Source organism: Parasteatoda tepidariorum, chromosome 5 (assembly GCF_982258835.1).
Source record: "Parasteatoda tepidariorum strain Cologne lab strain chromosome 5, Ptep-v5.0, whole genome shotgun sequence".
Classification (NCBI taxonomy): domain Eukaryota; kingdom Metazoa; phylum Arthropoda; class Arachnida; order Araneae; family Theridiidae; genus Parasteatoda; species Parasteatoda tepidariorum.
The window spans coordinates 81,752,170-81,764,848 of record NC_141759.1 but is presented as its reverse complement, the minus strand read 5'-3'; the positions used below and the strand labels follow the sequence as shown (position 1 = coordinate 81,764,848).

The 12,679-nt window shown below is 25.5% G+C and overlaps 1 protein-coding gene across 1 annotated transcript in view; it reads right to left on the bottom strand.

The window, feature by feature from the left end:
- ergic53 (lectin, mannose binding protein ergic53) overlaps nucleotides 1-12,585 on the bottom strand; it is a 30,008-nt gene extending 17,423 nt beyond the window's left edge. The window contains exons 1-5 of the mRNA XM_016062691.4: nucleotides 12,332-12,585; nucleotides 5,574-5,630; nucleotides 4,506-4,603; nucleotides 3,221-3,328; nucleotides 2,075-2,136 (exon numbers count right to left, since the gene is read on the bottom strand). Coding sequence (XP_015918177.1) covers nucleotides 2,075-2,136; nucleotides 3,221-3,328; nucleotides 4,506-4,603; nucleotides 5,574-5,630; nucleotides 12,332-12,479 — 473 coding nt within the window. The 5' untranslated portion in view covers nucleotides 12,480-12,585. The remainder of the gene's footprint in view (nucleotides 1-2,074; nucleotides 2,137-3,220; nucleotides 3,329-4,505; nucleotides 4,604-5,573; nucleotides 5,631-12,331) is intronic.
- Nucleotides 12,586-12,679: the final 94 nt, after the last annotated feature.

Genomic DNA, 12,679 nt, shown 5'->3' with positions numbered 1-12,679 from the left:
AGAGATTTAGCTAACATGCAAATTAAAACTAAGTATCGACCTTGTTTCCAGTCACTTAAAAATTTTAAATTTGAAAAAGAGTTGCTTATCGGGGAACAAAAATAAACCTTTCAATCAATAAACTGCTTATTTAAAAAATTCTTATTAAATCCACCCTTTTATGCACTGACTTTAAGTGATGAGGAAGTTCTGAAGAAAAAGACATACTCAGTAGACATAACTCTACAGACAACCTAATGTAATAAAAAGCATGCAATAACAAAGACTCAAAAGAGTTGGTCACATGGTCAGAATGTCAAACTTTTTATGCAAAGACCATGAAAAGCAGCACCAATGGAGATGCAGTGATTGCATTTTAGAAACCTGAACACTATCATAATTAAAAACTAGTCACCAAAAGCAGAGGTGCAATGAGAAAACATCTAGAGAAGACTTAAGCCAAAGAAAAATACAAAACCACATTATTTCATTGACTATCTTAAAACAAGAATATACTGCATCTGACAAAAAACTCTTAAAAACTTAAAATAATATATAGGTTAATTCATACACACAAACATGAATAAAATTGGATGACTTCTGTGTAAGTGTTTCTGATTTTTCATTTAAAAATTTAAATCTGATTTTTTTCTCAATATTTTCAAAAATTTTTTTAGAATTTTAATTTATAAATAAATTTTATAAATGTAGTTGCAATTGAAATACTGTTAAAAAAAATAACAATACATTAAAAAATATATTACTGAAAAAAAAAAAGTTGTTTTATGATACAAATGCAAGAACCAAATTTATTTAAAATGGAATAAGAAAGTATTACACATCAACTCCTGACAAAGGGACTTAATTTTTGAAATAACAGAATAAATTGTGAAACCATATCTAAATTGCAGATTGACAAAAATTTCTTAATATAATAATTTAACCATTAAAAAAATACCACACTATTAAAAAATGGAAATAAATTAACTTTAAACAGCTTTTTTTATGCCACATAATTATAATTTTCTTTTCAATTGTATATATTTAAAGATTCAGAAATATACTTGCAATATTAAAATGGAATTAGGTTTATAACTAGAATTTGTAGGATTTTTATTACCATTGGATTTTCAATATTTAATAAGATTTTCTAATTCAGAAAATATCCATATTCAATAACTAATTTTAGCAAAAGTATAAAAAAACATTAAATTTTCTTATATTTTTTATTTACATTTAGAAAAATTAAAAGAGTTTATAAATTTTTCATTCTTGTTTCAAAAGTGCTGCAAATTTATTATAAACTAAGTCTTAACAAAATGTTGATAATTTAAATTTGTCACAACAAAACATTTTTAACACTAATTTTAAATCTAAAAACAATAAAAAATTCATTCTCACATTAAAATGCTTTGCAAATTTTTAAATTGACTATTTCTTTAAAAAAAAAAAAAAAATCAGTTAATTTAAATCACCAAACCCTGCTTCTGTAAGAGCTATTTAATTTATTTTTTAGTAAGTTTTATATTACATTTTGAGTTACTTTTAAGAATAAATTTCAAATAATCCTTTTGGTTCTCATAAGAAACTCGGTAAAATGTTTTTTTATTTTCAATTTAAGAGACAAATCAATTTTATTTTTACAGAATAAGACAACATTCTTTTAAAAAATGATTTTTAAAGTTCAAGACTAAAATAATGCATTTAAGGGTCATAAGATTAAATGCATCTCTAGGGCAAAAAATATTTACTCTAGTTAAAAACTGCAAATCAAACTTTATAAGGAATAAACAGGGGGGAAAAAATCTACAAAAAGGGCAATTAAATATTATTTTCTTGTAATTAACAATTCAAAACACAAAAAATATGCTAATTCTAAAATTTCATTGGTGTCCAGCTAGTCTGGAATACTCCCCCAGTACATATCTCGTACTCTGGGGATTAAAACCAATTTTTTTTTTAAAACTGAAAAGCCTGTTTATTAATGAAAATTAAACTAGGAAAGATAATATATCTCCCTTTAAAATACTTAAATATATAATTAACTATTATTAATTTGCTACATTAAATTAAAAGCAAAAAATTTCATTCTTACCTCTGATGATCAAATGTTTTAGTTCCATCATTGTACATAGCCATGATATATGGGTTGTTTCCCTATACATAAAAATTTGTTTAGTTGCAATACAGCAATATGATATCATAGTTACATGGATGGAACAGCAGCAATGATGTTATTACAACACAAATTTTGAATTTCATTTATCACATTTTGCACTGTTGGATCAACCCACACATTAAACAATTTTCCGATAATTATTTTTCACATATTTAGTCGTGTTTCATATTTTGATATTTTTAATTACACATGATACTCTATCAGGGTGCATAGCCAAATCTTTCAACAAGAAACAAGCATCTTTTAAGTACTTTTTAAGCACTAAAAATATTTTTAAGGAATATATACATTAACAAAATGCAAAATAATTTTCAAAAACTTCACATGATTGTGATAAAATAACTAATTTCTGGCAAAGACTCTTTTCTTGATTACATAAGTCATTATAAAATGATCAAGAGATTTTTCTACTCAATATCAGAGGGTGAAAAATGAAGCCTGAAATTGAGAATATCTTTCAAAATGCAACAGAGTTGCACATGAGAGTGCAATAATCTCACCAAACTCAGCACAAGCATGCTCGCAAGAATTTCATCTAACATATAAAATGATGGGCGGTTTCATACGCCATTGGACCGAGAGTACACCGCAATAGATTGTGGTTGAATGAATTGTGAAAATGTTGAATAGAACAATGAGAAAACACGCTTTTACATAATATGTACCGAAAATCAACATGGTTAAGAAAAAAAATCTCATTTTGGAAGGAAAAATGAAGCATTTTCTAAAAACGCTACATACCCTGAACTATGAAGACACTTAAACTTCGCTTTTGAGTAATAACTATTTGCTATTGATTTATTAATGCAATGCAATGCATTGCATACATACAGACTATACGTATCAAAAATCTGAACAGTCAACAAATACAGTACACTCTAAACAACACAGTATATACAGATATATATTTTAAAACACATGAAATTTTAAAAACCTGAAATTAATTATGATGATATGAATTTTAAAATTGATTTATTCACATTAAATATTCACAATTTATTTATATATATCAAAATGTAAGGAAGAATTTTTTTCAATAGGTGGGAAAAAAAAACAACTTACTCTGCCATCATTATCAAATGAGTCAAAAAATACTCCCAAACCATTCCAATGATCATTACTTCCAAATACAGGGCCTTCTACACCTTTGTTGTCTGTGTACCAAAAGGCCTGAAAATAAAAAAAAAACATTTTAATACCGTTTACCACAACACAAACACCATTGAAGTAAAATATTGTATAGCAGGGCTCGAAATTAACGGTGGTCTGTTGGTCCGTGACCACTAAAATTGGAGTCGAACCAGCATAAAATAATAAACAGTGGTCCGCCGGACCACCATCCGCCGCAGCAGATCTCCGTTAATCTATTCTCGCAGCCGATCTATTCTCGATCTTACGAAACTTAAACGATCTTACTTAAAACTATTTTAGAGCTTATTCACAATTTTTTTAAAAAATTTTTTATACAAAATTAATATTAATCAAAAAAATGCGATTTAAATAAAAAATTTATGATTTTTTTAAAAAAAAAAATCATGATTTTTTCAATCAAAAATTGTAATTTTTTTTTTTTATTTGCAGCTAATAGGAACGCGTAGATGGACCAGTAAAGTTTTGTGCGGACTAGTAAAATGTTTTAGTTACTGGTCCTATGGACCATTAAATTTTTTTTTAAATTTCTACCCCTGTATAGTAAACCATTAAGACAAAGTTCAAGTTCTTAGGAATCATTCAAGTAACAAATTTCTTACACAGTTTGATCTCATTCATTAATATTCTACTAGTTATTCATGAATTTAAATATTTTAATCTTTTTACTATCGCATAAGAATTAAGTCTCTTTCAAAGCACTATAGTCTGTTGAATGTGGTCGTCTGACTCTTTTTATGTTTCCCATGAGATAATTAAATGGGTAAATTAATTATTAATTTTAAATGGGTTTTCATTATTAAATCAAAATAAATGTCCGAGCCATTACAGTCTATTGCATTTCATGACTAACAATATCAGGTTGCTTGTTTGTTTCCCGCTCCCCTGCAAATTTCAAAGCTATTGTTCGCATGGACTACATCCAATGTTTTTAATACTTGAAAATCAAAGGGACTAACTAAATAAATTTCACAAGAATCTAACATTTGCAAAAATTACACCTAGAATGCAAACTATATTTTGCTGCTCGATAAAAATAAGTTTGCTTCTTAACAACTACTCTTCAGAAATTCGAATATAATGGCTGAATATTAGGCTAAATAAATTTTTTGCTGCATCTGTATAAAAGGTAATTCAAGAACAGTTACAATAGAAATAATAAAACATAATTTAAAAAATAGAAATCTGAGCGACTTACAAAACCATCAGCACCAAGCCTTCCACGACCATTTACTCTAAATACTACTTCTACCTCCCACCAATCAAAATTGGTCTTATTTTTTGTCCAAATTGAACCTGAAACAGACACAGATTTGATTAAATGTACTACTGCCAACTACAAATTCAGAATAAACATGAAAGGCAATCAAATTTAAATCGAAAAGAGAAAGGAAAGGTTAGAAAGATAAAGAGAAACTTTGTAGCTACCTTCTATAAGAAAAATAATGCTAATTTCAACACTTAGTTGAAGAAATATTCAATAATAATAGCACTAGATTTTTTCTTAAAAAATAAATAAAAGGTGCCTACTTGATTTTTATTCCTAAATTATACTTAAATCTTAAAAACAAATAATATCATACTTTTCCACTAATGTTTATTATTTGAGATGCATAATAATTTAATTTCAAAATAAAAATCTTAGAAAAAGAATTAAAAAGTTTTTTTTTCTTTCAAAAAAAAATTAGCAATATTATTTCTGACTTTTTGTGAAAGGTCCTGTCTTCATGAAATTGCCAAAAATCTACCTATTTTGTGACTTCACGACAATGGATTTAACTGATATATCCCATTTTGATGGAAAATAAGATATATCTAATTTTGTGAAAAATCATAAAAACCAGTTATTCATTATTTTTAAAATTTAAAATATTGTAGACCGGTTTTTTATAAAATCCAATATTATGAATATGAAAAAATAAGACCCTGTTTTTGTGGATGGGAAAAACATGTGTTTTAAGAAGTTATAGTTTTCAAATTATGAATTAAAGCTATTAAATGTCACTGACTTTGTTTTCCAAAAGAGCTATAAAATTGTGAGAGCTATTTTTGTGATAAAATATTTTGTGACCAGTCCATTAACTAGGGTTGGGGTTTTCACACTTCAAAAAGTGACAAACTGTCAAAATCCTGGGAGAAGTTTCTTTTTCTATTATTGGGAACATTTCATTAATTAATCACTGTTTAAATCATGTACAATATTTGCATAGTAATTATTACAATACAACTCATAACAAGAGAAGTTAATTTCTGACACAGAACATACCTTTTTTACTTCGTAAAGATGGAGTAATTCTAACCATTTCTTCACTGGCTATTGCATCTATATAGCAAACAAAAATAAAACATTAGAATAAAACACAAAACAACTTTCCAGTTTTAATTTTTTTTTTTTTTTTTACTTGAAGAACATGTAAAAAGCAATTCAACAATTAAATAAAAGAAAATTTAGGTAAAGAAATATTTTTAGAAAAATCGGAAGGAGTAGTAAGCGCGACCCACTTATGAGAAGATAATTCTTCCATTTAAAAAAATATATTTCTCACATTTTTAGCACTTAACAGACAAGGCAAAATTCTATACTGAATTTATTTCAAATATCAGTTCTTAAAAATATTTCAAAATTTAAAAAACTTAGTGACAATTGCCTTATCGGGTGGGTTTAACATATATCATAAAGGGGAAAAAAGAGAGATACATAATTCTGGTAACAGACACCCTTCAGCAGGACAGCACACAATTCAGTTTGTTACAGGATTGGCAGATTATTGCTTGGACTCCTTTATAAAACATATCCTAACTTGTTTCTAATAAAAATTAAAAAGCTGAATTGAAAAAAAAAATTTTATTTTATTTTTATCATTTACTATATTACAGAAGTAAATGTGTAGGGATTTTTCCATTTCTTTAGTATCATATAAAATTCAACTTTAATTTAAACAACTAAGTTTTTATGTAGAAACACCTTATATTTTTAAATTTTGCTCCACGATCTTAGATTAATATTAATTTGGACAATGATAATCTTTGTCTGATTATAACTAAGTCAGACAAATTTGGATTTATAAAGATAATGCTGCCAATGCACTCTACAAATTCTGCTACTGAACATACAATAAAATGAAGAATTCTTTAGTATGATTCTAGCTATTACAGCCAAACAAACAGAAGCCAAAAAATTAAAGGAGGAAGATATTGGCCATCTCTCACAACCCCATAGATATTTTTTTTACCACTACAGACAATTTTATCTTTGAAAATCATTTTAATTTTAAAATATAATTCTAAACATAGAAAAGTCTGCTTTTCAACTTTATATTTGGTAAAGTTTCTGTCTGGTCTAGTAATTTCTAGATTTTTTTAAAATTATTATTTTGGTTCCCTTGTTTAGGAAAAAAATATCTTGGTTGTGCATATGTTTATTATTATTATTTTTAAGTTCTCTCTTTATTAAGATATTTAAACATTCAAATCAGGTGTCACCAACTTATTATGGTTGATAAGTAGATCCATAGAAATAATGTACTCATAGCTGCCAACATAGAAAAAATCCATAGTAGATTTTACAAAAGAATATAAATTTCATGATAACTGTTGCATAATATACTAACTATTTAACATATAGGATTTTTATTGTCATCAAACGACAAAAACTTTATTACACTAATAACTATAAATGGTCTGCAATATTTTCCATTTATGATTGACATTAAATGAACTTTACATTGAAATGTTTTTTATTATATTAATTGATAATTTTGAATAGAAATAGACTATCAATTTATTATTGACTGCTACAAGATTTTTTAAAATTAATTTAAAAAGGGAGCTTTGAATAAAAATGAAATGAAAATTTTAGAATTTTTTTTTTTTTTTTTTTTAAATTTATTACTATAAATGAGGCTGTTTCATAAGTATTAGTAATACTTATTTAAGTATTCCAGCAAGGAAAAAAAAATGAGTAAAAATTCTATCTTAATAGAGATATTTTTAAAAAACTTACTCAATTTTAGGGAATTTTATAAAATTAAAAAAAAAAAAAAAAAAAAAAAAAAAAAAAAAAAAAAAAAAAAAAAAAACGAGAATTTTTCTTAAACCAGTAGACATGGTAAAATTCAGTAAATCCAGTACAGTTGGCAGCTATGTGTATAAGAAGCAAAAAAATCAGGGTTGGCAGGTTTTTGACATGTGACAGTTTTTGACAGTTTAAACCAGTGATTCTCAACCACTGTGCCGCGGCACTTTTGTGTGCCACCAAATTCTAAAAATGTGCCGCCAAATATTAGAAATGATACAATAAAAATTATAATGCTTTTTTTTATTACGAGTAAAGTTTAAATTAAAAAAAAGTGTATATATATATAAAGTGTTATATAAATATATACACATTTTATAATTTTTCCTTGCTTTAACCGTGTGAACATCTTTGTCGGCGATTGTCTTGTCTCTGACAATTTAAAAAAATGGTGAACTAAGTGGGGAATTTAATGATTATTAAAATTATTAATGAACGAAGGAAAGCAAACTAAATATTGACTTTCAAACTTAAATAAAAGCTAATCATTAAAGTAAGTTATGCAATTATAAGTTATAAAAACAAATTAACAAAGGAAAACTAACCAAAAAATAAGCTAACAATTAATAATCAGCAAAAAAAACTAGTTGACAAGAAATCACAAAAATAACAGTTAATCGCTATAGAAAACAAGCTAACAATTAGTAACTAGTCAAAAATAAATAAATAACTGTTACTAACCAATAAAAGATTAGTCGAGAGAAATAATTAATCCCTTAATAAACGTGCTTTTGTAGTACATATTATTTTATTTCACATTCAAAATTATTATCACAAACTATTTAACGCAGTGTATTATAGGTATGTAAACTTTTAAACGAATTTTTTTAATTGTGTGCCGTCAAATTTCGAAATTGTTAAAAGTGTGCCGCCCCAAAAAAAAGGTTGAGAATCACTGGTTTAAACCATGGTTTAAACCGTCACGTCAAAAACCTCACTGTCAAAAACCTATATTCATATGTGAAATTTAATTAATACATGAAATTTATATATTTTTTATAAAGGATAGTGTTTCTAAATATGTTCTAGAAAAAATAAATTTAAAATTTTGAAGAAACACTTATATTTTGAATAGTAACCAAAATCTTGTACTTTTGAAAGCTCACATCTTTTGTAATATTATATATTCATTTTCATGTGTTATTGAAAATCTGCAGTGATATTATTAAGAAATTTATTTATAACCAAATTTAGTGTATAGTATAGATTATACTAAAAATTAGACATTTTTAAAGATAAACATTAGCAGTTTTGCACATTAGACATCTTTTAAAGAAAAATCTTTTTAATATTCTTTTAAATCTTCTTAATAATCTTTTTAACATAAGACAATACAAATTTAAGTGCTTTCTGTTAAATACACAGAGTAGTTAGTGTCGATTTACAGTATATTCAGCCTATTCATTTACTATGCTGAAAATTTAGTTTATCCAAATACTTGTGAATTTCATTTTGCTGAATACTATATACATGGTTTTGTTGAATATCTAAATATTCACCTGTTGAATAATTACTTCTTGCTTTCAAGATATGCATTATTTGTATTCTTAATACAAGTGGGGGAAAAAATTAAGAGGTAAAAATTGTTTTAAAATGATAAGTGTAATAATTATAAATAAATATAATAAACAATATGAATTATATTTATCATTATTCACAAGTATAACTACTTTTAAATTCAAATTAACAATCTGGATAATAAAGATATTCGGTATAACATTAAAAAATTTTTTCATACACTTGTATCAAGTTTGTATTTATACAACATAACTTGTAAGTTCCTTATAAATATTAGTTATATGTTCCTTATATGTCAAAAATGCATAGTGATAAACTTTTAATTTTCTTAAGTATCAAAAAAAAAAAATTTTTTTTTTCAAAATATAAATATTTAAAAAAATTTTGTGCAAAATTTTTCTGCACATGCATTTGAATATAAATTTCTGAGATTTTAAATCTGTTATTTTACCTTAATTTTAATTAAAAAATATTTTAAAACCTGCTGATTACCTATAGTATAATTAAATTTCAATATAATGCATGGCAACTGTTGGTAGTTTTGAAGTTTATATATTTTTTTGGCAAACTTTAGTTTTTGACATTTTTGACGGGTTTTTGTCGGTTTAAACCAGTATTATACCCTTGTCATGTCAAAAACCACTTTTTGACGTCAAAAACCCAACCCTGAAAAAAATAAATAAAAATTCTAAATAAATTTTATTTAACTGATTATATTTTAACATACTGAGCCGAGTCTCAATCTTAATGGTTTAAAGTATTAATTGCAAATTAACTGATTAAAGCTTATAAATATTTAAAATGAGAATCAGACATTAATACATATTTTCTTTAATTAAACATACCTTTTAACATAGTTAGATTCTAGACTATAAAATTATACGGGCTAGTCACAATGCAAAAAGTGTAGTGCCAGTGATTTCGCTTACAGAAAAGAATGTGTTAAATATGCCAAAAATCTTAAGACAGAAATGCAAAAAGTTAAACTTTCTGAAACAAGTAATTTGTCACACGGATTAAAAAATAATAATAGAGAATAGAAGATTTATTTTGATCATGAAGGCATATAATAAAATTTCCTACTATATTGCATAGTTCATTTGTGCAGATTTCCTCGTCAATCTATTGTACAAATTTTTTTTGGTTAGTTATTGCGACTCATTTCCTCATGGTTTTATGACATACATTCTCTAAATTTTTAATACATTATTACAGCAAGCAAAATTTGAACATGGGTAAAAAACTGTTCACTGTTTAACTTTATTTCTAAATTTGTATTAACTTTAAAAATTATTTACAATATAAAATTCATTACTTAAAATTTATTTTTCCTAATGTTAGTAATAAATAATTTATTTTGAGTTATAGCGTGTTTGTTTCATTTTAAATACTTTTAGACAACCATAAAATTTCTTTAAACCATTCCATTTACATTGACCATGAGGATCCGATGTTTTGATTAAAAATAATTCAGGGTGTTCAGTTTAATTTTTTGTACATTGTACAAATATAGTAAATGCTAGATTTTGAGTGAACTAGAACTAGTTCTCTTATTTTCATTATTTACTAGTTCATTAACTATGTAACTTTGCGTAGTTTATGGACCAGTTTATAATGATTCTCACAAGTTCAAGTGACTAATCCAATACAACAGATAACCAAGTGACAAGTAAAAGTTAATAGATCTGATGTTTAGATTAAAAATAATTCAGGATGCTCTGCTTAGTATATTTGTACACTGTACATATATACTAAATATTAAATTTTGAGTGAACTAGAACTAGTTCACTCATTATTTTCAGATCCATAAACTATGTAACTTTACATAGTTTATGGACCAGTAAATAATGATGCTCACAAGTTCAAGTGACCAGTTAAATTTTCCCCACACACTTTCTAACGCTGTTATCTATTAATAAGTAGAAAAGTGATAAATGTGAATATCAATTAATAGATATAGAATTAGAGAATTTATTACCTATTGATCATGAATCATTTTTTCTCCTAGAGACTAGTTTTATTTCCACTCCTTACTATCTTTTGAAAATTAAAATGATATGGTAATTTTTAAAACATTCCATGAAACAGAGTTTATTTTTCATGTAGAATTTAACAATTTCTAAAAATTTAGAATGTTGTGTTCAGAATGAATTGAGCTCACCTAATATTTAGTTAAATTTTTAAAAATTTTACTTTTCATGTTCGCTTATTTTAAAAAGCTAAACATAATTAAAATAAAGAATAATTTTTATTTCCTCTTTTCTGTGACAAATTATATATTAATAAAAAAATTAACACTATTTGTTTTTTTATTATTAATTATTCTGACTCATAAAACAATAATGTATGCAGAATATCAAACAGTTGCCACATTCAAGATTTTAATATTCATTACAAAATCTGTAACAATTTAAAAAATTTATTTTTCATAAAAAAATTATAATATCTTAGTGAATTGTGCTTGAAATGTAAAAAATTATGATATTTAGTGACATAATTTTAATATTTAAGTGATTTGTGCCTAATCAAAATTGCTTCTATTATACTTTTATTTCTTTATGGGAACACAATTTTTTTAAATAATTATTGTTGTATAAATTTGTTAATCATGCTTAAGCTCCATAATGTTATTTTCTACTTTTAAAACTCTTTTATGTTAAAGCAGAATAGCACATACTAATCAATGTGATAGTAAAGAGTTAATTTAAATAATCCAAAATTTGAACCATAATTGTAAGTTTGCAGAACTTATCCTTTTTATGTGTGAACTTTTCTTTCTTGTTCACCAATAAAATAGTGGCTTTTTCTTACAGGGAAAAAAAATTATAATGCAAAAAAAAAAATTTGAATTTCTGCAAAGTATCTACTGTTTATACATAATTCTTACGAACAATATAATTTAAAAAAAAGTGTCTAAATATTGACAATTTAAGGATTATCATATAATTTTACTTAATAATTTTTATATCATATAATTTTACTATTTTTCGATGCAACTACTCCAGCAGAAGCTTCTATTAAGAGAAAAGATTAAAATTGTTAGTTTTAGAAATTTTTTTCACTTATTTAAATTTAATAGTGTATTATTATAGAGAGCTGTTATCATCTAACTTTATGATAGGGACAAGCAGTTCAGCATCTAAAAATAATTATATTCACTTTTCAAACAGTCTAAAATTACATTACAACAGTTTAAAAAATTATTTAACGTGAAAATTCACAAAAAACTTTGATCTTCACCATATGGCTTGAAGGAAGAAACACGAGAAATTGGAGGTAAAAAGTTATTTTATAACATTTAGATATACATATATATATATCTCAACGAAATCTACATTTGAATTAAATTCTAATTTTCAAGAATAAAATGCCTTCAACGTAAAGGAAAAAGCCACGTGTGCCATGAATGCGGGTCAGAATTTATCACTCACTTCCAAAATGCTCCCAAAACGGAACAGTTCCATCCTTTTGAGCTAAGTAGGGACCTTTAAAACTGTATTTGTATTCAAATTTGTGGTGCGGGATTTCACAGTAAATAAATATGAACTGAAAACAAAACAATAACAACGAAAGCCACATTTTTATAAATATTGGAGATGCCGAAATGAACTCCAAGCCGACAGCCTGTCAACAGTTCTGCTTCTAGTTACGGATTCTGCCTATGAGCATTGTTTACGTCAGCAATGGATTAATTAAACTTCATTTCAATGCCTTCTTATGCTTACCTTCATAATAAATAAATAAAGTTAAAAGCTTATTTTTCTATTTAGAAATAATGA